Below are 27887 nucleotides of genomic sequence, written 5' to 3'. Positions count from 1 at the left end.
TCTCGGTCGCATTTCTCTGATGACTGTAAACTAATATTACTAAGGGAATAAATAGGTGCTTGGCAGGTCTTAAACGTGTGTTTAAGACCGGCTCAGGAGAATGGACACGACTAATGCCTCAGCCGCAGGCGAGGGCGTTATCAGCGGTCTGTCTCCTGAGGTAGTTTTACCGGCCAAGCACATATTTATTTACATTCACAAATAACCTTTTTAGTCAGTGTCAAAAGAAGTCAATTTATGATACACGATTTTGCTCTAGATTTTCTTTTCATTTTCCCGAACACCCCCGTCCATTTTATGGTATATTCCTGGTGCAAGTTGTCCAAAAGAATCTCCTTATATGGACTTGGCACCTACGTGGCGAGCCACGTGCACACAGACTCCTGACCAATCAGAATCGATGAAACTGTCTCGTATCCAGGTGCCAGCGCGTGATTTAAGCCTGGTTTCCATATGGTCGTAATGAACGCCTACGGCACGCAAGACCTCAAGACGCAGACAGTCGTGGAAGAGACTCTGCGTGACGTCATTCTACGAAAAATTTAAACATTTCCCGAAACCCGGAAATTTTTTGCATAACATGCGTTTTTAGGTGGCAATACCTCCTCAAAATACAAAATTGCTAGTATAAACACCAAAAAAAAAAAGTATAACTGCATTTCAAGAACAACAGGATATGAATATAAGCGTGACTAGAAGATCAGCAGTTGGGCATTTTGGTTCCCAGAACCTGGACACGATTGGTGTACGATGTGTGTGTATAAATGTGCAGGCGTGGCATACATAATGTGGACCTCTGCACAAAAGAAGTCCACATAATGTAGGGTATGATGGCGTGCGGACTCGCACACGTCCACGCAATGTTTCCCCTCTCTGAAAAACAGGTTCAGACGCATTTTTGGGTCAAGGTTATCTGTGGCAAAATGAAGAGGAACATTGCAAGAAATCATCATCAAAAATCCAGCTTGAAGGAGTTATCCTAGTGGGAGAAAAAGGAGCATTTTCCTCAAGTTTCCTTAACCACAGGAAAACAAAGGAATGTCCACACTTTGTATGTAAAACAGGTGTGGATGTGCCCCCTTGGGCCAATTTGGAAGACGCGCCCATTTAAGGTGCGCATGATACCAGAAAGAATACACATGGCAGAAAATTTATTTAACAAACTACAACCTATTTTCCCACACAGATTTCTCCAAAATTTATCTGTGACTTTTATTATTTGTAGCTATTCATGGCAATAAATATAATCACAACATCATTCCACGCATTAATGTCAAACCATAAAAAACCAAAGAGGTATACTGTAATAACTCAAATACAGTGTCGTCATTAGAATAAATCTATATTCAAATCATTCAAATTTTAGTCAAACATATATAAGTTAATAAAGAAAAGCACTTTGAAAGTCTTGGACAGATTCTTATGATCAGCTGTTTTTAACATCTGAATAATGAAAACTTTACTTTAACAGAAATGTTTAGGTAGAAATCGGGAATGCACTTTTTATGGCTGGCCAAATTTTCAATGATTTAGTTCTAAGGAAATTACTTTCCAAGAGATCCTTTACTCAAAGCCAAAGTCTAGAGGACTGTTGACTGATCGATCCTCTTGAGATCATTTCTTCCAACCAAAAGATAAACAAAACTTTGTACACATGTATTCGCTTGCACATGGCAATCAACCTCCACGATTGCAGTAAATACTGCAACACAACATCCTACAAGGTCTGGTTTCCTGTAACCTCTGATTCTAAGCACAACAGTCTGATAAGGAATACTTGTCGTCATTTCACACAGAAAAAGAATCACTGCAAAAATTCACCATAATCCTCTAGTAATGGATCCATATTACCACCAAGAATGGTTACACTACAAAGGTGCGGCATCCTCACGCAAGATCACTTTAAAGATGAATTCTCCATAGTTGTCTGGTATCTACTTAAATAACTACCACATGTCAGTACATATTTCACCATACAGATACTATATTTCATATAAAGTATGACTATAATCAGGGGTTGAGATTTTCATCTCCTGCATATGTTGTCAGTAAAGGCACTACATGCATATGCAAATATTCCATCATTCTGCTGAAGAAGAAAGGTCAAAGGTAAGCTTGAGGAAAACAGAGACAGCTAAAAGAGCCAGAGAAGTTATTGGTTATCAACAAAGCAAAACTCTGTGAGATGTAACAGCTGGAGTTTTGTATCTCAGAATCGGATAATGCAAAGAATATTGATCAGGAATGTGAACACAGATTCTGCTTGAGTAACTCTCACTGGAAAGTGCAAATTGTTGCAGTTAAACATCAGGTATCATACACTTTGCTTTAGAAATAACAAGCCTTTGAGGAAAGTCAAGTTTTAAAACTTTTCACTGGACTACTGAATGTAAAACTGATAAACGTATACTAAATCCCTCATGCCTAATACACTACATGTATACACTGTACATGAAATACTACTTTACTTTGAAGTGGATGCTTGAGAAGGGAAACCTATTATTGAAGCTCCATGTACATCTGCACAAATATTACCAGAGAGAGGGCAACTGCAACTTCAGATTTGTCAATACATGATTTTTATTAATCTGAGGGTAAAGACAGCAATACATGTAGTGAGTACAGTACAGAAATATGGAATAAAATACTGGAAGTTAAGGGAGCTAGTTTGATAACTACCAAAGAGAGCTAACACTGACTATCCACCTGAAATCAACCGTGTTATTTTTGTTTTAAGCATACCTCATACACATTTGTTTGCCATTATTTCAGGCATCTTTTTAAAGTGCTCAACATGTATGTGTGCCGCCACCTTTCATTTGCATGTGTAGAGTGTAGCGTAGCTAGGGTGATCCCTGCACATGCATACCGCTCCTGGGCAACGATTTCCAATAGATGTTCTTGCAAAACAGTATTTACTAAATATGCAATGATCTTTGACTTGGGTTAGGATCCTTGCATGAGTGCCTGGTAAACAGCCACAAAATAGCAAATGGTAAATGATGAACAGACCAGTTAATCTTCGGCTCTCAATCATGAATACGTATGAGGTACGGTAATAACTTTTACATTATTACTGTACGTCATAGTAGGTGCACAGTCTGGGGTATTCATGAGATAGGCTGGGGGGGGGGAAATGGACGATGCAGATATATCAAATTGTCTCATTAGCTCTTCTGGTGAGGAGTAGACTGACAACTCCAGAAAAAAGCCTGAATTCTCACAAATTCCCGGGAAATGGGAGGAGGCGGGAGAGCTCTGGAGTTGCCTGAAACAAATAAACTTCCACGAGACTGATGTGGAAAATTTATTCCTAACTTCCAGAGAAAGTTCAGTCATTTCTCAGAAATTTGATTTGCCCACTACTGCTTGTACTGCTATTGTTCTCGTATCCTGGAGTCCTGTACATCGCCTGCAATCCCGTTGACACCCCTGACCATTTGCGGTAATTACCTAACCCTCTACAGTCGCATGTACATAATTATCTTCACACATTATTTACAACTGATATTTACACAGCATTAGACATCGTATCACTTTTATAATGCACTTCTTTAATTTCACTCCTCCACTGGAACAAAAAAAAAAGAAAAAAAAAAGGAAACATGCTCCATTCTTTATTTCACATCAGCAAACAATACTGGGCCTGAAATAAAGGAACAGCTTTTCATGGAATATTTTAGAAAGAATGATACTTCGTGCATTGTAATACTTCTTTAAAAGTGCACTATTCACGAGGATAAGGTAAATGATATGTAAATGCATTGAACTTGGCACAATAGGAACTGATTGTCTGCCAGCCTTTTGTGGTTGAGGCGCACTAAAAAGCGTCATGCCCCAAAATTGCATAAAACTATCAACTTAACAAGCAATTCACTGCAGCTATCCATGCACAGACCAGTATACATGTACATTAGGAACAGTATCAAAGAGTGATGTTATTTAGAACCAGGAGGTGCCGTACAAACGGAGTATGCCCGTGTGTTGGTTCATGCGCTGGTTCTCATGCTTACGACTTTTCCTTACGTGAATTGTGCGCATGATGTACTCACATTGGTACTCTGCAGACCAGCACTTCAACAAAATGCTTGAAGGATCTGGCTATTGATCCTGGAAATAAGTGGATAATGCAGATATTGCACCACATACCACAGATGAGCTTCAAACATAAAAACTGCTGACTATGCTGAGCACAATTAATGACACTCATGCAGTATGAAGTCATTTGTCCCCCAAGCAATAGTCGAAATAGACAAGAACGTTGGTCCAGATGTGGAATAAGGGGTAACAACTTGCAGTGAATTGATGTTGTAAGAGACTCCACGTGTTAGGAACCCTTGCTGAAAAAAAAAAGACCAAGTAATAACTAGCGAGACTGTCTGGTGATAACTCGGCCATCATACTCCGAGGGAGGCGGTGTGGTTCTCTTGGGCCTTGGAGTGGACGTAGTCAATGTCCGGTCGATCATCTGGATTGGGCTGGATGCACAGCTGCACGAGAGTCCGCAGCTGACATTGGAGGAGAAAAAAAGAAAGTTGAAATTAATGATGGCTGTCACTTCGACGCATGTAAATTTATCCTTCGCTGTGTTTGTCCTTCCAATTCAAAACTCAATTTCAGCACTGACCTTGTCAACTGCTGATCAGATAAGTGCTCGGATACAATGTAAAGAATATACATGTATGTTTAAGGACCATATGTTCAGAAGAAAAGTCTCAACACACAGACACACCCTACAGGTACAGTGTACATGTGCATGTACATGTATGTCTCAAACCAGCATCTGAAAGGTGATGAACAAAGAGACAATGAGAGCAAGAGAGCCCAACACAGAGACATGATGTGCAGCGTTTGTCCAGTAGGCTGGACAAAATGGAAAAATTAAGAGATGACTAAACTAATCAATCTACTTTCCACAAAAGTTTGATGAAGCCGCCATCGCCAACAATTCCTGTGAAAATCAACTTACTCTTCATGGTAGTCACCCCTCACAGTCTGAAGAACCATTTTGAAACTATTCAGAAATTGTCCATCTTTCCATGTCCAAAAGCAGCCTTACATAAACTGATTTGAACTGCACAGGGAAAAATCTTAACCATTTTATACCTTTGCCCATTTGACAAAAAATGAATGAAGAAAACCAAGAAGTGATCATGACTGAAAAACAAATCCTGAAACATAAATTGTGCACTATTATGCGCTGCAAGTATGCATGACATCACAGTGCAAGTTTTTCATTTATGACCAGGCAGTAAGGAACACCATCATCATTCAGAAATTCAACTTCCTCTCCATAAGCCCAAACATTGTGCCTAACAATCCAGGTGGGGCCGGCATTGGCAGAGGAGACGATACTTACACAGTTGGAGAAATAGGAAGGCAGGGGAGGATATTCACATTTGTCAATCTTCTCGCACAGCGTCCACAAATCCAGGCCCTCGCTATAAAACGGCGAGTCAAGGGCTGCCATCTAGGGTTGCGGGACCGACCGATCGAGGGCAGAGCGACAACCACACAAGATTTGGTACAGGATAGAGAAGAGTCAACACACACAAGGAAACTTCCTGACCTGAGGTCAGAGGTCACGGGCTGCCAGCTTGGCCAAGGTCAAAATTTTGCTTCACACATGTCAAAGACATTATTACCTTTTTATCGCACTGTAAATAAACAGTACCTCTGACGATATCTGAATGAGAAGTGCCTTTGAGATTTTCTTTGACATGTAGGCGCAAACTTTTGCTCAGCAAAACAATGCGGCCCAAACCAAATGATAACGGGGTCCCTTTTCGTAGCGCATGCAAGCAGAGTGGAATTGCTTACTGCATCAAACTGAGTATGGCTGGTGTTCATGACCAAGGTGATACACTGTATGGATTGAGGCAGGTCACCATGCCATGATGAATGCACTAAGTGAGTTTCCAACTCGCTTGGCGGGCTCTACGACACAGGACCGCCACCACAGTTGTTAGACCATTATTAAGCACGCCAGACATACCACATGCGCTTACCTCATGTGAGTAGATATCGGATGGTAGTGGGGGATAATCGCACTGCTCGATTTTCTTGCACAGAGAGTATAAGTTCATCTTGTCCCCATAGAAGAGTGATTGCAAAGCGGCCATCTATAGAGGCGTCGGGGGCAGGTGAGGTTTACCGTGGGGACGATGATGAACGATGATGATGATGCGGGGAGGGTACAAGCAAATGGGATGAGGCAGCATTGACAGATGCAGGGTGGAGATAAGAGGATCCGATGATGGTGTTAGGCGGAAGATGGGGGGGTGGGGAGATGGGATAGGATGGGATTAATGACAGCAAGCGGGAGAGGGATTAAAAGGAAATCGACCAGATGCAAGGGATGAGGACATTTAAGGAAAGTCAGGCCATATGGCAATTGGATTGGGAAAATGAAATCGAAATTGAAGCAATGGAGTGAATCCAGGGGGGAGGAGAAAAGGGGGGGATGTAAAGAAAAATAAACAAATGAAAAGAAAAATGCTGATTCCATTCCGAATTCCGCGGGCCCCTTTGGATAAACATGCTTGGAGAAATCCCATGCAGTGCACTCTACAGGGACCTGAAAGCCATGCTTTTAGGCTCGGGGAGAAATCTTCCTGTGTGGCAAGCCAGTTACTTCAACTTGCTGACAGAGCTGGCAAATGTTAAAATTTCAATCTTGGTCTAGGTTCTTACTGATGTGCAGCATGAATGAAAGACAGCCAATATCAATCCAAGTAAATCCCTCCTCTTCTGGGGCAATTATACCGGTACTTCAAACCTTGCCCCTTTTTTCCAATTTAATAAAAACTAATATCTTGAAACTCTTTAAAATTTTGAAAAATATTTTTCCCAATTTCCAAAACTGCACTAGAATTTTCTGTTTATATCTAAAAACAAGTTCTTGAAATCATTCTTACACTTATGACCGTGATTTTTATTTTCAATTAAAAAAGTGGACAACTGGGTGCAGGTTTGGCAATTTTTCTCACTATTGGTTGTCAATATTCTCATTTTGAATGTGAAAAATGCCATCACTGGTGTTAAAGAGAAGGCCAAGGTCAACATACCAGTGAAGCTACTGTGAGTCTATTCCTCTTAATTTAATGCTTACAAATTTGTCCACAAAAACTGAGGTATACATATTACATGTACATGTCACTGACACAATTACAAAAATCACACCCACAGTGAACATATCTGACATTAAAACCCGATCAAAGGAATGACGGGTCAAAGGTTTGTACACCATCCCTCGACTCAAGCCCCTTTGGTCTGGAAGGTTTTTGCTGGAAGGTGAATTGGAGAGTGTCAAGTTTTGGCTAAGTGTGAAACATGCACACATACAACGAGTGTCTATTTTCTGGGTGTGCTGCTAAGATACCGGTAGGTGTTAAAACTAGCATACAGGTTGATAATGTGCACCTGTCCACCCATCTGGTGGTGCTGCATTTGCATGGGGTTTCACAAGCATTCAACAAAATTAAAGAATAAAAAAAAAAACCATAACAAAACGCAAAATGTACGAAAACAGTGTACATGTCCATAAGTATGTGACCTACCATAGCATAATAAAGAATGATCCCCATTTATGACTTTTGAGATACAGTGTATATGCGTGTGAGAATAAAGATAAAGGAATGGGCTTTCCAATGACACCACATTTATACTCGTAGCCAACTCCGCTCCAAAAATATGACGCGAGACAGAAAACATCATTGAGGTCAAACTGAAAAAAGAGCACGCACCACGCTGCAAACATTAGCCATGTGAGTGTTGTGTGAGCTCCATAATCGCTCTCGATCTAAATGACCACAGTAACATTATATTTATGGGCAGCTATTACCACGAAATACCAAGTACACTGAAAGAATGTCTTCAAACATTGTTTCCTGGAAGTTATTTTGTTTGGAAAAGGAGAAATGGCAGTGGAGTTTCCTTTTCATGAATTTCTGTTGACATCGGACGGGCTGATGTTGACACTGCCTCCCAACTTTGTCTCTAGATTTCGGAACATTCCGTTTTCATAATAAAATTTGCAGTACCTCTTAACATAGAGGAATAAGAAGTTAATGTAAGTTTATTCAGTCAAATATCAACCTTTCTTTATTGACAAGTAAGAGTCATATTCTTTGCTAACCTAAAATTTCGGCACTTCAGAAAGCTGTCGCGTAGCCAAGGCATCAGATCTTGCCTTCAGTACTTTCAATCTTTTCAATGTACATGCACATGTTGATGCTGATGTCTCACAAGCCGACAAGCCTTGTCTTGAGTGGAGGACAAGGGTGCAATACAGTGATAAGATAAAATACATAATTCCAGCTGAACTTGGCGTAAAAGTCAGGCAGGGTTGTCCCTTTTGGGCAGTCAAAAATTGCAAGTATTCAGCTTAGTGATGGTAATACATCTGGGCATAGTACATCATAGTACATGTACACCATGCCAATGATGGTGTAGCGCACCGTGTACATGCACAAAGCATTGTTTTCGTGTGTGTACGTCTATGTACATGTATAGTTGTGCTACAGCAAAAGTATCTTTTTTGTGCGTGTGTAATGCATGCTAATTGGACGAATGAAACACTTGAAACGTATCCAAGTAAACAATGCTGACCCCACCAAACATTAGAATAACAGGCGACCAATCAAACTGCTCGCTTTTGCCTACGCAGTTTTATTGCATTTCCAAGTGACTATACATGTACATGTAGTTACGTGGAGAGCCAATCATGTAGCTCCTTTTTGCTTATGTAGGCATAGCTCATGAATGAGACACAGCCTTTCAACGTAACAGAGAAGAGTTTTACATCTCCTGTTTAGGTCTGGTACAGACTAGCGGTCATCTAGTCAGTGATGTCACAGCTATAAGTAGGCTCTCTAAGGAAAGCCCTTTCCAACAGTACCAAACTTTACACAGACACAACAGTCGTGCTCTGAATATGGATAAAATTTCATCATGTAAAAAGTAAACACTATAAATTTGAGAAAAGATTGAAACAAACACACTCTAGAAATCCTCCTTTTTATCACCTTCGCTTGATTTTCTGGCACAAATGGCATTGCTAGAGGAAATCTTTGACACCTAACCTACATGTACCTAAAAATCTAAAAAAAACTGAACATCGATTTTGCATGATTTTTCACGTACATGTCTAACAACTTCAGGCGCCGATTACTCATAACAAGGTTTTGGGGAAAGTTTCTCATTATGCCATGGGAGGTCACATATAAATGACAACACATTATGTCACTATCTCCATTCAACCCCATCCCATAATGTTGAACTCCAATGAGCCCTTCCTCGAATACAGCCCCCCCCCCGCACAAAATGAACACGAGGGTTTTTCTTTGTGCACGCGAAATCAATCTTCAAGAAAGTCTTCCAGAACATATTTTGGGATGTAATGTATCAAACCAATATTGGGAAATAACAAAAGAAAGGTCACCGCTTGTTCTCTCCCCCAACGACCTCTTCCAGGGTAACAGCAAATGCTCATCCAATGCCTCAACTTAACAGCACAGACATGCAAGTACATGTACATTCACAAAGTGCACCGTACACCCTTGGGAAATACTCAGACCGATCGGGGGTAGGATTGCTCGGCAAAGCAGTGTCAAGTTTCTCGTTGGGACTGACTCCCAAGATGACTAACCCCTTATCACTCTTGGATGAAAAGTACATTGTAGCTGCAGCAAATGGCCAATTGTTGGAAGCAAAGGAAATCTGACCCTCAATCATTTGCCTATGACAAGTGTTAATGCCCCTCCATGAGCCAGGTTAGGATAGTGGCTCGTTCCATCCCTTGCACCTCTGTGGCCCGAGTTCGAATCTCACCGAGGTCGAGATTTGAATTGGGATTTCAGCCCTGACAGTACATGACTCCGTGTGAGTTTGCCAAGAACGTTTCTCCTCCCAACTCTAAAATTGTAATTTCCTCTCACAGTCCCCCCTTTTTAAAGTCTCCCCTGGCTTGTGAGCTGCCGTGCCTACAGGACACTTTTGAGAATCCATGTAGCATCCTGACCAAAACTTGATACCGACACTTTACAATTCAAGGCCTTTCGTTCCAACTATATGAGCATTTCAAAGATATGCCCACAAGCCGCCGCCAAATAATTAACAGCAGTGCACTCAAGGAGGTGAAATATTGCATGCATGCATCTGCCATTAATGACTGAATTCTAAGAGGACTCAACAAAAGCTTGCTGTTTAATACCAGTACAAGAAAGCATGCATACACATTAACATTAGGCACAAAGCATATTTTCATGCACATTAAATGCCACAGTGTACGGTGTGTCCCCCATATAAGGTACAAGCAGATACCGTCCATTTCAAACAAACTGTCACCTGGCTGTGTTTACAACATACCGGTACATACTGCACAAGGTTTTTTAAGAGCACACTTAGCTTTATGATGCTGTTAATTTCATTGTCTTCTGGCAGTCAAGAGATATTCTTCAGTATTATACAAGCAATTAAGCATGAGTTTGTGCCACTTTTTTCTGATAATTCAGCCTACGTGTGATTTACATAAACTACGCATTTAACCTGTACAAGTTGATTTAAAGAAGACGCTGACAGCGCTGAGCACTGACATATGCGGATGAGTACCCCTTTATTTCTGAAGAGGCACCAGCTTCCTGTTAATTGCTCGTACTCACTGGGGCATATCCCCAGATCACCCAAAGCAAATATTCCAACGTTAAAAACATTATTGAAGCCATGAAACCATGTCACTTCGGCACACAGCCAAATGACATTCAATTTTTGAAATGGATGGCATATGCTTACACCATTTCTTGGACGACACCTTGCATGCATGCACTGGAGTCACCAGTGATCATAATAATACCATACCACATAATTTGACCACATGAAAATTAGCTTGCAAGAGCCACAAGACACAATGCATTATTTTGCTGATTTTAGTTTGTCTAACCAGCTATAGCCTCCAGAGGGCACTATGCTTACTCTACAGACTATTATTTGTCTACTAATTTTCACAGGAACCCTTCTTTGAGCACAGCTTTCCATTATGTCACCATGCTTGATCAGAGCGACTTCTTTATGTGGCTTTTCTTTTGAAGGCACATTTCTTATTAATTAAAAACCATTTTGTTGTGAAAGTTCACCACATAATGAAAATGTACCCAGTGTAATGCAAAGTTCCTTTTCAGAATTTTCCTGTGGCATGAAAAAGCTACATTTTTCACTTTTCTTCTTAAGGATGACTAAGAAGTTACTGTTTGTCGATGGACATTAAAAATTAGCTCAATTAAAGTTTTTAAACATTTGATTTTTGAGAGTTGTCTTTTTTTGGAATACCTACCTCATACAGCAGGCAACCTATTGACCAGATGTCTGACTTGAAGTTGTAGCCGGTCTCATGGATGCGTTCCGGAGACATGTAGTACGGTGTCCCGACTAGGGAATGGGCGGCGGTCGTCTTGGAGCTGAAGAACCGCCCCAGGCCCAGGTCACCCAGCTTGACCACACCTGTGGCCGTGATGAACACATTGGCTGGCTTGATGTCTGCAAAACGTGGCATAAGATAATGATCAACCCAAACTGTTTTTCTTTTTTTCTCACCACATCTACATTTGTACCTCTTCAAGAAAGGTTTCGAATCCTCCACTGTGTGGGAATGTGAGGAAACCTGTGAAAATACAACTTTTTGGGGGGCATTCATTTAAACCTCACGTACCTAAGGTGTCTTACAACAGAAAGAGAGTGCTATCCACAGGGCCTACCCCGAGGTGTCTTACAACGGAAAGAGAGTGCCATCCATAGGGCCTACCCGAGGTGTCTTACAACGGAAAGAGAGTGCCATCCATAGGGCCTACCCGAGGTGTCTTACAATGGAAAGAGAGTGCTATCCATAGGGCCTACCCGAGGTGTCTTACAACGGAAAGAGAGTGCCATCTATAGGGCCTACCCCGAGGTGTCTTACAACGGAAAGAGAGTGCCATCCATAGGGCCTACCCGAGGTGTCTTAAAACGGAAAGAGAGTGCCATCCACAGGGCCTACCCCGAGGTGTCTTACAACGGAAAGAGAGTGCCATCCACAGGGCCTACCCGAGGTGTCTTACAACAGAGAGTGCTATCCACAGGGCCTACCCCGAGGTGTCTTACAATGGAAAGAGAGTGCCATCCATAGGGCCTACCCCGAGGTGTCTTACAACGGAAAGAGAGTGCCATCCATAGGGCCTACCCGAGGTGTCTTACAACAGAAAGAGAGTGCCATCCATAGGGCTTACCTGAGGAGTCTTACAACAGAAAGAGAGTAACATGTACCAGTACGTGTTCTGCAGACCCGAGGCTTACCTCTGTGCATTACTCTGCGGGAATGCATGTGTGCCAGTGCGCTACACAGCTGCACGAAATACTTCCAAATTGTCCTCTCCGGGATCAAACGTTTCTGCTTCTTGAAATGCTGTCGATTCAAGCAGAGCAATTTCACTGTCAGATGACGACAAAGGTACCATGTTTTTATTTGTAGGGCAAGGTATGCATTTGTATATGTTCTGCTGTTATAAAGTCTGCTGAAGTTACTTATCCAGTAAATTAACTCACCTTGATCATCTTGGACAGGTCCCCTGCATCGGCTAATTCTAGTACAATATTCAGCTCGTTGTTTTCAATGAAAGATGCTAAGTACATGATAACATTGGGATGGTTTAGTTGCTGTTTGGAAAAGATAAAAAAAAAAGAAAGAACTGGATTGAAGTACTGGAGTGAGGTACAAACACCAACTACAAAGTTTACATTGGACTGTTTGCACTGATAATTTGTGCATACATTCCGTTTAGCATCATGTAACAGCTAACAGCTAAAGCCTTAGAAAGGTACTGCTGGACATTTAGCCAAGATGATGTAGGGCATTCACAAGTAATGTGCATGCACGAAATCGGCATACAGAAACTGTATATGTACACATACAGAGTCTGTACACATGTGGTGTAAAGATTTACCCAGGTCAACAATGTTTGCTGTCTGCTTCAGTGATAAAATGTGTTATTTATGATGAATTTGATGTGCTGAATTCAAATGTGACAATGAACATTTTTGATTGGCTACTTTTTGCAAGATATATAAGTGTTCAGTTTATGTACTATGTACATTGTATATGGTGTACTTACACGTAGCATAAATTGTAAACCTACATGTAGCTCTTTCCCATACATTTACACTAGTAAATGTATAGTGCAGTACAATATCTTGAAAACTAGAGCCCGTCAACAATTGGAAGCAACATTTCTATCCAGGGTGACCTAGAAGTAGTGAAGTTTGACTTCTCTCATGTTTGGGAAGCATTTTGGCTGTAGACCAGTGTTATTTATGGCTTACTACACTGAGGCATCTCATCAAAATGCTGGCCCCACACGTCCTCACGTTTCTTTCATACAACCTGTGTTTAAAATTTCATGTGGCAATACACAGACGGCCGGAAAGCAATTTGTCAAATACGATACACATGAGTTTGACAAAGCATATATGAAGCTTCGCTCTGCTTTTTTGTTGTTGTTAAAACTACGTGTCCAACGAGCGTAATGCTCTGTCACGGTGCGTGCCTTGGGGAAATGACATTGCGTGCCAGGGTCCACTCCAGCTACTAAGGCATACATTGAGTGATGCAGAACACAGCAGCCTTTGAACCATAAGGAGAGCTCTACAAACACATAGTGTTCTTACCATTCGGAGAGAAAAAAAGTGAAAATCATTTGTCAATATTGACTACGAGCTTGCAGCGGGGCCACCGAGAATAAAAAATTGGTTTCCGCCTGTGCAGTGTGCTGCAGCTGCACTGCGTCAGACTTATTTCTCAAGCTGCTTGAGAAAAGGCAAACCCTCCAAGAAAAAAATATGAGATCTGGTGTGGTGAGCTTCTGTGGACAATGTGTGTGAATTCAGTCAGTGGAAATGGTGTGTGTGTGATGTCATGCAAAACATTTAGTCGATAATTGCTTGTGAAATGAATGGGCACCAGTGAAAATGCATGTACATGTCTAACAAGGCATTTGTTTTTAACCACTACCTGCCGGGTGGATTTCTCTTAAGCAGGATGTGATGGCGGGACCTTTTCAAGATTTTCCGTTTTCAAAATTCTTCAAAAATTCATGTGTTCATTTTACTGGATGTTTACACCCACACCAATGACTCTCTGGTGGCTACTCTAATCTGTCAGGCAACCTTCTTTGATGCCCGAGTATTCAACCCAAGCCTGCAGCCCTGTAAAAGAGCGCCCAGTAGCGTCTTTTCATACTTGGCTGGATTAGCGAGCAGCGGCGCTGTGTTGCTCACCAATGGGGCCCTGGAGCACGTTTGTCCACGGTGCCAATCCGTGGGCACGCTATGCCCAAAACAGTGGTATACTGTTTCAAAAATAGTGCCGGATTACCTTCGAAAAATGGAAGGCGAAAAATGATGGCAATTCCCAGCAGCAGGTCCTTTGTTCCGAGTACAGTCTTTTGTTACACAGACCAGCTCTTTTGTCCGGCTGTCTTTTGTCTGGGCACCCCGGCTCTGCGTATAAACACACAGTGCCCCAAACCGGGCTCCCTGGTAGGAAGTGGTTAATATAGGATTTTTCTCTCACTTATTCATATTCCATACCTGCATTTAAAGGAATACACCCAGTTCATCACATTGAAATGACTCACTTTGTCATCCTGATGCGAATGGATTGAAGGTGGGTGCAACATGGATTTGTTTCCACTGCGCAAGATTTGCTTTAAGAGTAGCTCTACTGACTTTTCCTTCCCTTGTCACTGGGCCATGTGATTGCTGTGTTTCAATATGTTGATAAGGACAAGCTGTGTTTTTCCTGAGAGTGGATACATGTTGTGTCTTTAGGAAAGCTTCATTAGGCCTGATGAAGGAGGCCCATTATACTTTAGTTCCTTGATGGCTTCTGTTATAGGATATCTGCATTGCAAATGTACTCTCTAATCTTTATGACCATTATTATTGATGGCGACTTGCTTAAACCTTGCTTCTCAGTATACTCACTTTTAGGAGGTCGATCTCCTTGATGCAGTCTTGTCTGGCCTTGGCGTCCATCATCTCAAAGATCTGCAGGAGAACAATGAAGGGTTTGAAAACATATCACCAACATATATAAATGCCTGGTTCACAAGGATGAGTGGAAAATCAGCCAGCAAAACAGATTGATCGAGAGTGGGATTTTCAACTAAATTCAAGCATACAGTAAGCCTTCAGTTGCACTTATGCCAGCCATCTTACATGATAATGTCACTTGGAGGGCCTGACATATCAAGGAGAATCTTTCTCCAAGGCAAAATCCCATTTTAGGCTTCGCTTTCTGGGTTACCCTCTCACACGCACTCTACACTGATCCAAGATAAATACTGATGTGCTTGAAGAATGGGCACCTTCTATGCAATTATGGCTGTATACCTGGACTTTCTTGAGAGCCACATTTCTGTTGTCCACCAGACACTTGGCCTTGTAGACCACACTGAACTGGCCCTTGCCGATCTTCTTCTCGATGCTGAAGTTGGCCAGGGTGTTGTACATGTCGTTGTTGCTACCCTCCTCCATCCCTTGGTCCATGGGTTGCTCCATGTCAAGGGTGCCTTGTTTGTTTTTGCCGTGTCAGGAGCAGAGCTTCAAGAATACGGGTGGCTGACTAAGGTTGACCTGCCCAGGAGAAATCAAAAGGGCAACATTTGACGCTTACAAATTGCTTACTACATATCCAAACCAGCAGAGTTGTACATGTTCGTGTACCTTATCCCCTCTGTGTGGGAACAAGAGATGGCATGCTTCACATACCAGTGGCACGGATGCCACCGTAGTTTGGCAGAAAATCAACCTGTGCGTGTACAACACTGTATATTAAGTGCTGTCTAGAAGCCTGTTAAAATTCCTCCATAACTCCCAGCTCACAATGTGAAAACGAAAGTGTCTCAACACATAAATACTGCACTTGCTGGAGGCCGCCTGGTTGGTTCAGATACTGGTATGGCAATTGGAGTGACAATGGCCGGCAGGCCTCGACATTAATGGCTGTCCGATTGCCCAGGACAAGTAATTTCTTTTTTCGGGCAAGTAAAATTCTGGGACAAATTGCCCGATGGACAGGTACTCTTTTCTGAAATTTTTTTTCGTGGCCAAGAATAGCAACAAAGTTACCTCTGTTTTTTTTTGTCTTCTCAAAAACTTATAAAAAGTGGAAAAAGTATACAGCTACGTGGCGTAGAATGATTTTTTGCAACGTTACGTATATGTACACACTGTACAAACTCGAGTGTATTAAACACCTTTCCACACAAAGGAAAATGTGTACACCAATAAACTGTAAAATACCCCTGTGTCTGGGTACCAAAGCTCATTGGTTATTGCATGCGTGGTGCAGTAGAGCTTTGACAGCTGGAAACTCCAAGTTACATGTGGCTGTGACCTCAACATTAGTGAATTTTGCCTGGTACTTGTGTGTGTACTTTTTTGCATATATGACACCAGGCAAAATAGTTGAGTGATTAAGAAATAGCCATTGCCCGCTCTTGTATGAAAGATGCAGCAGAGTCCTGTGCCCTCTCTGCATGTGATAGTTGGGGGGTGATGTATATTCATTTCGTAATGTGGTGTACATGTAGCAATTTCATCACTGGTGACTGGATGAAGGAACTTAGTGTCCCAGGAAGCAATGAGAAACTAAACCAGGGTTCGGGCAAGTAAATTTTCAGTGCTACTTGCCTGATGGACATGTAGTTAAAAAAATTAATGTTGAGGCCTGATGGCCACGGCAAATGATTGTACGGGCAGCAGAAACAAAACAGTCTGTACAAAACACACCACAGTCCCCTTACAGGGTTGCGAAATGGCAAACTTTGTCATTCTGTCAGCGAAAGATTTAGCTCAATGCACATACATCTACATTGTACATTTACCGGTATTGTAGCCGCATGTAATGTACATGTACATGTAGGCTATGTAGCTGCCAGTAAATTTGCTTCTGAATTTGCAAATCCGCTCCGAGTGGAACAAAAGAGGGCATGTTTTTTTGTTACTCACCGCATTGGCATGCCATGAGGCACAAGTATAGGCGCATTTGACTCGGAGTACGCTGAGTATGCGTAACTTTTTTATTCCGGCATGTATAGGGTCTTTGCATACACACAGAACGCATGCAAGAACCCGCTTGTAACCACCTGTCTTTCTTTCGCCAAATTGGGGGTGCACTTCAGCTCAGGGCGGACAGAATGCACTATTCATTCAGCACACAAGATGGACTAATATGCAAATGAGATTTGAAGCTTTTCATGTTGGAGATAGCAAGTAAACTAGATAGGTTTGCGGTAGCACCAGGAATATATCTGTTTTTTGAGTATATGGGGTTCTGAAAAGAACCACTCTTTTCAGAACCCCACATATTCAAAAAATAGATATATCCATGGTGCTACTGCAAACCTACATGTACATGTATCTACATGTAGTTTATTTTATCATGTAAATATAAGCCATTTGGTAATAAATGTGACTGACAGATGGAATCTTGAATTTACAAGTAATTACTGTCTAGTTTACTGTCACTAAATTACATGCACAAGTACAAGGGTGCATGTGGGGGTACAGTGTACGTGTACGTACAGAACTGTACATGTATGAATGTATATGTACATGTTCACATGCTTTAAAACACCATTATGGCCCAGTTGCTGTAGAATACAGCAATAAATCATCAAGTAATGTGAATGTCAACATTAGTGAAAGGGCAAGCGTTAAGTGTTATATACCAGTGCATGTTTGCTCATACATGTCAGCAATGTGCCTTCCTTAATTAGAAAGTACAGTAATTGATGTCAGTGTGTTTTATGCAAACATACATGTACATGTACAACTGCCATATGGTGTGTGCCTGTGCACGTGTGCTCTCGCATGACAGCAAGAAGGGCTCTAAAGCCACAAATTTTGTTTTTCATTTTTGCATGTACATGTACATATACACGTACATGTACCTGTACATGTACGTGTACATGTAAAAGAAGGTTCCACATGCTCTGGATTGGGTCTTTTTGCCCCCCTGCATGGTGATTATTGGCATCACAGTGAACTGTGGGTGTGCACCCTCAGGGAAACCTTTTGTGTCAAGACCAAGGTGCAGGGTAAAACTCTTATTGGCCATAATTGTGGGAGGTTTGCCTCTTCTCATTCTCTTGTGCACTCAATTTCAAACAGATCCCAAATTATATATAACAGGTTTGCCCTTACCCAACGTATATTAATAAGCACTGTATGCTCAGTGTCTGTCCGAGAGCTTGCGAAAAAAACCTCACAAGCTTACTCGGGTGGGACTTGAACCCACGACCTCCTGCTTACTAGTGCAGATGTCTTAACCACTCGACTACCGAGCTTGCCGGGGTCGGCTGGCCGGTCCGAGTCAAATGAAGCAGCGGGTACCGCGAACTATTTTCAAGATGTATTTTTGCATTGGGGAGATGTTAATTATATATAACAGGTTTGCCCTTACCCAACGTATATTAATAAGCATTGTATGCTCAGTGCCTGTCCGAGAGCTTGTGAAAAAAAACAACCAAAAATACATCTGTTATATACTGTATAATTAACATCCCCCCAACGCAAAAATACATCTTGAAAATAGATCCCAAATTCCTAAAACTTCAGCAACCCCCCCAAAAAAGTTGCGCGCACGTGGACACTTCGAGAAATCTGACAACGCTTGGAAACTTTGCCATAAAGTACACAGGAGTAAAATGGTTATCGGCTTATTAGACTCTTACATGTAGCTTAAGAGAGCCATCACCATGGAAACACCCAGGCATTATAATAAGGCCATCTAATGAAGTGGTGCAGGCTGGTTGGCATGGCAGCATTCGTCAGTCCAGCAGTCAAGTCGGCTGCACGCACACGTACAATGTATACATGTACTTTAAACAAATTTTCTGTGTAGGATACTGAAGTCCATAAATTCCTTAACACTATTGTGATGCCCTCAATGTGGCACAGCAGTGGCCATTATCAGAAATGCAAGCAAGACATCAAAACAATTTGAAATCCTGCTGTTTCTGCAATGACCGCGCGTGCACATGTATGCGTACACTTGTATTAATTATCATTTGAGAATGTCCCGAAAAAATCTCCAGCAATTTGTGGTAATAATTACCGGTACTTCGAGTTTGACAAAACTGGGAATCAAATAAGGGATTTTTCATTTCCAATTACAGAGTCCATGTACATGTACATGTATACACATGCACTGGTAAGTAACTGATCAAAAGTCTAAATTAAAACTGAGTACTATACATGTATAAAAGGCTAACCTTTAATTTCCCAAATCGATACAAAGTATTGATCTCTTATTCGGCTGTCCTTAAATAAATTCATCTGTACACAAAAGACTTGGTCAATTAAATGTTAGGTGCGTAAGCAGTTTCCATTGTGCCTATGGTTACTTTGAAAGGGCAAAATTAACAAAAAAGAATGAATACATGTATGTGAAAAGTCCCAGAAATTCTGTGAATCCATTTGGCAAGGTTGGTGCCACTTGTACATGTGGTTGACATAAAATTCTATTCATAAATTCCTGGGACAGTTTGTGTATTTCGTTTGGTTGAAACGTGTCATGTGGCCATGCATTAACATATACCGCTATTTGACAAAGCCCACTACGTAAAACAAACGCTGGCACCTGGATACGAGACAGTTTAATCCATTCCGATTGGTCAAGGGTGTGTGCGCGGCATGTGGAACTCGCCATTGGCACGCCGAGTCCATATAAAGATATTCTTCTGAACTACCGGTTGTTGCACATGTACCATCAACTGGACGTCGGGTACCCGTAAAAGAGAACACTTAAATAACAAATGGTACTGCGCGCAACTCCGGTGGACCATGTGCTGGAAAGAGAGCTTTTTTTTGTACATACAAAGCAAACAGCACATTGTTCTAACCGTCAGGGTAAATCTCTCCTACTTTTTATCAAACAAAACTGTTACCTTCAATTTGCAAAATCTTCTTTTGTAAACTTGTACCGGTATATGAAACAGAAAAACAAAAGTTTGGACAAGGAACATCATCAGAACAGACAACAGATCTGCAAACCACCTACGCACCAGCTACATTGTACCTCGCAAAGGAAACGTCTAGATGTACGACCCTGTACACGCGGAACGCACGTGTACAGATGGTGAGCGCTGGTCGTTGTCATGTGTCGACCAGATCAGTGCTGCGTATGTCATGGGTTAAAAAGCTTTTATGTAAAATACTACCTCTGTAATGCAAACAATACCCGGACCACTTTATCCACTTACTGGTATGTTGAAGTTTCTGATTGAAAAACCACCACCAAAATGCTTTGAAGGGCATTGAAATTATTGTAAATCTCCATGAACCAGGAAAAATTCACAACTAGGAAACGACTGAAGTACAACGGGCGGAGTGGATTACAATAGTACCAGTAGCTCTGTTGATCTCTAAACCAGTTGTATGTACCGGTACTCATATGACCGTGTTTTCAGCGTTACAGTGATTTTTTTAGCAATTCTGCCCGTCAGTACTACATGTAAATTTCACAGATGTTTTATACATGGATTTTTGTCCCTAATTTATTTACATGTACATGTATTTTTTTCAATTCTTTTTATGAGCACCTGTCCCCCCCCCACCAGGAACCAGGTTTTGATGTCGATGGACAGGTACCGGATACCCGGCACGGGCCAACAGATGTGAATGGAAATTCCCTTAGTAATACATACCGGGTACATGGACATGATTTTTCAGTTGTATCATGTACATGTACTGGTGCATGTTTGTGTGTACTCGAAACTCAGTACATACATGTCCACTCAAACCTGAACAAACTGTTTTCCCTGAACCAGAACTTACGGAAGAAAAAAAAAGCAGGTTTAACACTTTAACATGTGTGTCTGTACTGCTGTAGACTGTTCACGGTCACACACATTCATCTTGCACTCAAGTTGAGAGAAAGCTTTTTATTTCAATTTTCAATTTCATTTGGTATAGATTAAATACAGTGTACTGGTACACACCCGGTACATGTATACATGTACATGTACAATATAGAAATCAAGGTACACATACATGTACATTAAGTTAAAGATCAAACATTGACTGTATTGGTACATGTACATACAGTAATGTGATGCTGCATGTATACAATTCTTAACCACCATGCACTATCACGAAAAATTGTCGAGATTGGACGGGCGTGCATGCGGGCAACATTTGGGCTGTGATGGCAATCAGGCTTGCTTGAAAGCTGGGATTTGTTTAGGTTGTGGTTGGGACGAGTCCATTAAAATGGCAGGCACCGGCAGCAAGCACGCTCATGTCCTCATGCAAAAAGACAAAGTGTGGTTTTGCAGAAATGACTCATAATTAAAGTATCTGCATTCTTTTTCCACTTGTAATTTGGTGGCAGTCTTTTCCGATCAAAAACCTTGAGTTAAGCAAATGAAGTGGTGTGGGCATTTCGAGTTACAGAGGTAGTTTTGTGCATAAAAGCCTATTCTCTTCTTGGGTATGAAGAATGTCTTCAAGTTAAGCAGAGTTTCTTTGAGTTATGGAGAGTTTACTGTTCATGACCATCTCATAAAACCACCATGTACTGGTGAGTCTAACCACAAAAATGTGCACAGGATTCCCCGTGAATGAAACTTGGTTCTTCTGGTCTAAGTTTTGGCATGTCTAGTGAAGATCAAGATAAGAGGGACAAGAAAACTACATGTACTTATGGTCTACAAATGGGTGAGATGTCCATGTATGTGCACCAATGGAGGAATAAGAACTACATACAGCAAATACGGGGGGGACCCACAATTCAAAATAGTGCGCCTCTAAGAGTTTACAATGCGTTGGGCAATCAAAATGTGCGAAATCTGTCGACGCTTTCCAAACACACACTGGTCGACAGATTTTGCGCATTGTGATCGGCCAATGCATTGCAAACTCTTGGAGGCGCACTGAGAAATGCCCATATTCTCTAGGTGTCAAATTTGGCTGTTACGTGGGTAATCTTTTTTGTTACTAGTGGCTATTGTGCTGCAACTTTTTTCAAAAGTGCCATTTTTGTACAAATTGAAAGACTCTTTGAAGTGACAACACATGTCCTGTGAAAATGTGACACCTCTGACTGACAATGCTGTGACACCTACATGTACTCCCGAGCAGGTTAACAACACAGACTGTATTTGGCTCACAGATCTCCAAGAAATGTGAGACTTGTTTCTTCCTAGGGATATTGTTGCAGTCATAATGGCAACCCTCAGGAATTCTCACACAAAACCCCCCCTCCCTTGAATACAAGCAAGATTCACAGCAGGAGTTATAAAAGAGAAAGAGAGAGAGAAGATCTATGCGAGTCAAAGTTTCTCAAGAGACTGGCGGTACAAAGCACAATACGGTACATGTACATGATGTATATGTACATTGTACATGCCTGAATACACCTCCCACTGTGGATTGGGTTACTCTGACAATTTCTGAGGTTTTCAGTCCTACATACATGTACCCCCTCCCCCCTACTAGTAGGATGGGGACAGAAGATTCCTAACATTTTGAACTCAATATGCCTGCCTTATTCAAACATGTTTTCTTCACTCAGTTCTGAGAGAAGGCTTGTAAATTCCTCTGAATGGTGAAAAATGTTTTTCAGTACAAAAATGTAAGTGTGACTGAAACAAGTGAAAGGGAGAGAGATACATGTAGGCCTACATACATGTACATGTACATGTACGTACACATATACTGTATGCCTTGGTTGCTAGAGGCAATTCTATGAAGATACATGTACAGTACAAATAACTGTTTGTGTAAAATTAAAGGGAAAATGTACAGGTACAGGTGGGTAATCAGCACTCTCCAAGTTCAGAATTTCAAACTTGGTGGGGGCCAACAGAAATTGAAGCATGGGGTGGTAGGAAGGGGGAACCTTCGTTAATGGGGTTCACAGCCCACTAAAAAGACTCTCGTTTGAAGTTCAGGTGAAGGTGAAGTGCATTTCCGGGCATCTTGGAGATGTTCAGTTTGGGGATAAAAATTCTAAGGCAATATGTGACGATGGCTTCTTTCGTCAAGGAAATGTTATGATATCCATGTACATGTTAAATGTACACGTAGCTCCCAAACTTTCAACTTTGCAGCTACTGGGTACATGCACAGAGCAAGGAACAGGTGCACACTTAAAGAGTTTGGTGGCTCCTTGTAAACACAATGGGAGACAAGTTAAACTTGGCAGGCTGTGAGGCAACATGTATTTAGATTGGAGAACACTGGGGATTTTTATTAAAGTGAACAGGGTAAATCACACAGCATTTATATCCTGTAGTAAATTACACAGGAGTGCCCTTTTAGCTTTTCAGGGCTAGCTGTACATGCCCACAAGTGCAATGATGCATTAAATACCGTACTGTACCCCTAACAGTCCCAAATCCTCCAATTTCAATACGATTTTACATACACCCGGGGGTTTGGGGTAAAGAACAAATTTACAATGTATTCCCTAAACACCTGCATATGGAGACTGTACATTTTTAAAAGATCTCTTTGAATACAACACTGACTTTTCTGAAGCCACTCAGTATGAACCTTGCTTCAAGTCTGTTACTGCTCACAATTTTGAACTGATACGTACTGAATCACTGTGACCTTAGGCCCTTGGCTGTAATGATAAAAAAAGAAAACCACAGTATAGTGTGATCATGCCACGGACAGCTGATTTCAAAGAACCCTTTGATTGTCACTCAAATGCTGTACATGTACATGCACGGTACACCTATGAAAGGTGAGCTTGAAGGAACCAACTGAATCATCACTTTTCATACGGAAGAAATGACAGCCACGGTGGGCCAGATACAGGTACATGCACCAGTACATGTTTTTAGCTGTGAATAAGTTCCCCTCCATGGCAAAGAACAGAGGCTGGTGATACATGTAGATTGTTTCAACAGGTATTGAAATTCATTATCCATGTGGAGAATGATGATTCCAATCAGGGTTTCCCCAACCTACATTTGTATTTAAATGTGAAGTGGCCCCACCTCACTCATTTTCATGATTACATGTACCTCACCCAATCTTGTCAATAATACCTTCTCCCCCCCAAAGAAACAATTACAAGTAAATTGAATTTACAAATTAAAAGGGGAAAAATTTCAAGGAATGGTTCACTTTTACATTCTTCTGACAGGTAAACAAGGCCACAGAATGTAAGATTGCTTACTTGGAGGAATGGATTGACATGATTGAGAGCACATGCAAAAGAGCTACATGTACTCTACATACATGTACATGTACATGTACGTACTATGTATGGACATGTACATGTACACGGAGAGCCCTGCCATCTGGGTTGGCAAGTGGCAAGACACAATTTGCTGTGGGCATTTGATTCCCTCCAAATTTTTTTCTCGAGCTACATGTATGCCATGCTCATCAGCACCCCTGGGGAACACCAATTCCAATAAAAGTTGATCACAGATACACCACGCAATATGTGCACTAACCTGTCACTCCCAACAGAACGTCACTTGCACTGACTGTAACAAATGTGTCATTTCTGGTTCAAGCACAGAATCCAAAGGGGAATGTTACCGTTTAATACCTGTACATGTAGTTGGAGGCGATGAACCAATTCCAAATTTCTGGCTGTAACACTAATGTTCCAGTTACATGTACTGGGGGTAGATGCATTTTTGGCTAGTGCCAAGACTGGAATTTGTATAATGCCTGTATAAAACAGAAACATGTATTTCCTTCTACTGGTATGTGCTGTTTTACATGTACATACATGAATGTATGACGTTTTTACTCATTGATACACTGGTAGTGGTGTCAATTTTCCCTGCAAAAGATGATACTCAGTTCTGGGAAACAGCCAAATGAACCTTTATTATCAATCAATGGGCTAATTGCAAAAACAGCAGATGTCTCTGAGTGATCACTCATGAGAGTACAAAGGACATACCGGTAGTACGTGCAGGCACAGGCTGACTGGCAAATACATGTGTGCAAGAAATAATATATGCAAAGCAGCTAATTTTCATCTGAATGTGCACAATCTTGCAATGACTAAGTGCAGCGACTACAAATGCTCTTGTACATGTACTCCAGTCCATGATAAATTGATGGGCTAGCAATGAAAGCCTAAGGAAGGCAAGGTACATGTACCCATAAACAGTATGATCCCTGTCCCCTCTCCAACCCACAGTCTCTGCGTATGTACACGTACAGTACATTGTACACATATGTACATGTAGGTTCTCACCATTATCACCAGTGCTCAATCCTCCAACAGGTGAAACAATGAGGATTGTTAGGGTACACTGTTTTTATTGACAATGATAAATTAACCGGTTATACACAACAAAAACAGGTAGGTTCAGACAGAAATGAGAACGTGAACCTTTGGCACTCTTATCAATTATTGACCAGCCTGCAGTTGGTGAATGCTCACAATTTAAAGCAGGAAATTGTGCAAGTGTGACTCTAAAGGTGAATATTTGCAGACGCAAACATGTACATGTATGATGAATGAGCAAGTTCAGTTTAAAAAAAAAGAAAGGTCCTTCGTGGGAAAAGCACTCATGTGGGTTTGCATAGGACCGCACCGACAGGGCTGCAACGATACATCGATAAACCGGTGCATCGCAATACATGTACATTCTTTCAGGATACAATTTATTGATACAAATTTTTTATATCCGTACTTTCGAAAAAAAAAAAAAAAAAACAACGGCAGTACATGCACCAAAACAACCGCACATGTTGCACGAAAAGTGTGAAGTGTAAAATTGAAAATGCGACGAGTTTTTAGTCTCAACATAGAGCGGTACTTCAGTTCAGGTGACGCGTTTGTTAACAATGAGGTAGCATCACCAATCAATCTTGTCTGATTGCAGTGTTCGTATCAAGGCGTGTCCAGATCACAAACTTGGCCGCCCTACGTGCTGATACATGTAGGGCAGACCTCCCACACACGTCCAAATGACCTCAGAAGCGTGATATTTTTAGGTATGCGCAGCTGTTGGAATACTAAACTGGCTGTTTGGAAAATGGCTGTGCCTTGAAAGTACACTTCATAAATATATAAAGATAACTTGGAGAGAAGAATCCACAAGAAAGACTACGACTACTTCCCCCCACCCCATTTTTGTAAGTTCAAGTTTAGTGCATTTCGGGGTATCTACACAGATACTTTTTTCCTTCATAGAAATTGAAGGCAGTTTACAAATTACCGGTAGATGTATTCTTAGGAGCTTTTTTCATCATGATATTGTTGTGTGAGATAACATATTCCAGCATGTAATATGTACATAGCACCACTGAGATATTAAACTTGGCATTGAGACCTTAAAGTTGGTGACTATTTTATGAACTTGGTGGGAATAAGCAAAACTTGGTGGGCCACCAGATTACTTGGGTAATTCCAGAAACTAGGGGTCTATAAATGTGACCTTTTTGTGTCCCTGTTACATCTGACCTTTGTTATTTGACATGGAAATATCACTGGAATTGATTTCAAACTATTACTATTTGTTTGGCAGGTACGGTAGTTCGCATTAATTCATCACTCTTGGAAATTAGAAAATGTGTTCTGAACAGTTTACAAAATCATATGTCAGATGCGACAGGGACAAGAAAAAAATGGCCCCTAATTTTTGGAAGTACCCACTGCTACGGGCTGGACGTGACTGTAACCTAAAAAGTAAAGGAACCTCTAGAAATGTGAGATATCTAAATTGGTGAAATGGTTCGACTTGCACTAAGTTAACTTGTACCCAGGTTAGTTGAGCTCATACCTGAGTCAAGTTAAGTCGTCTTCATTTGGGCATGGGGCATATGGGTTTTGTCGCTTGTATTTCTTGTACGTACAGTAGGCCAATGGCAATGTTTAAGGTAAAAATAATATCAACGATGTGAAATGATGTTAGACTCCCTCCAAGGTCAAAACATTGATTAGTTTTTCAGTCCCTTTCTGATTCTGTGGGTTTTCCCCACACTATTTATCCAGGGTTTTCCTTAAAATTGAATATTTCTGCATTGACTGTTTTTCTCCCTAAGCTAAGGGCCCCTCACATGCTTGAGGAAAACAGTACTTAGGGCTTTTTGGATATTTAGCTGGAATGGGGACTAATTTTTAAGTCTGATTCTGTGGCCGAAAATTTTCAGTCTGATTCTGCACCAACAAAATCACTGTCTTTTTGTATTTACAAGGTGGGAATCAGACCTAGGTGAGAGTTCCATACATGTATATGGAAATCCCTTACGTGTATTTTCCCTTGCAGTGGTTTAATATAAGCCATCAGAAAGTAACTACATCTCTCCAAAAGTCAAGTATAACAGTGAAAATATTGAATCATTCCTACTTACAGTAGAAAACTCTAAGATTTTCAGACAAGTCACAAAGTATTTGTGCACAGGGTGTCAAGTGATGTCCATGCATGGAACTCTTTCCAGACCATTTTACAATATAGCGCATTCTTCCCTTTAATAAAAATCCTTCACAGCCACAAATCAGAAACACAAAGTTGTGTAATAAAATGTTGGGGTTAATTTAAAAATATCAAAGGAGAATAGTCTTAATTTTTTGGGATAAAAACAAAGTGGGTATACATGTATGTATCCAGGAATCGAACCCAGCTGGGAGCATCACATGTGGGCTCCATTATGTATGCGTAAGCCACAAGACTACGACCTGTGCTTGAAAATCACTGGTAAGAAAGACTCATTTGTATATGTACGCATCACGGAGGTTACTGTTTACTATTTTTTGGTTTATTTTAAGCCTAGCTGGCAATGACTAAATATCCACTGTTTGAAAAAAATGGAAATTGTCTGAGGAAAAGTTGATATTGATGATTTCAAGAACTTTTTGGCGCCTATAT

The 27887-nt window shown here is 41.1% G+C and overlaps 1 protein-coding gene across 4 annotated transcripts; it reads right to left on the bottom strand.

The window, feature by feature from the left end:
* Window positions 1–1171: 1171 nt before the first annotated feature.
* Window positions 1172–24728, bottom strand: LOC147795166 (serine/threonine-protein kinase Nek7-like). Of its 4 annotated transcripts, none has more exons than XM_087132221.1 (9): window positions 24605–24728; window positions 15418–15660; window positions 15010–15072; window positions 12574–12684; window positions 12325–12433; window positions 11330–11532; window positions 6009–6122; window positions 5360–5470; window positions 1172–4508 (listed from the first exon to the last, which is right to left on the bottom strand). In XM_087132221.1, the coding sequence occupies exons 2-9, from the start codon at window positions 15583–15585 to the stop codon at window positions 4398–4400; spliced, it is 990 nt and encodes a 329-aa protein (XP_086988347.1). In that variant the 5' UTR covers window positions 15586–15660; window positions 24605–24728; the 3' UTR covers window positions 1172–4397. The 4 variants fall into 4 exon arrangements, with proteins under 4 accessions (XP_086988347.1, XP_086988346.1, XP_086988349.1 ...); XM_087132220.1 differs by having other exon boundaries at window positions 24507–24663; XM_087132223.1 differs by lacking the exon at window positions 6009–6122 and having other exon boundaries at window positions 24507–24660.
* Between the last annotated feature and the right edge of the window lie 3159 nt (window positions 24729–27887).

Source organism: Acanthaster planci, unplaced genomic scaffold (genome assembly GCF_054643075.1).
Source record: "Acanthaster planci isolate LZ-2023a unplaced genomic scaffold, COTS_SCS Contig142, whole genome shotgun sequence".
Classification (NCBI taxonomy): domain Eukaryota; kingdom Metazoa; phylum Echinodermata; class Asteroidea; order Valvatida; family Acanthasteridae; genus Acanthaster; species Acanthaster planci.
This window is presented reverse-complemented; position numbering and strand designations above follow the sequence as displayed.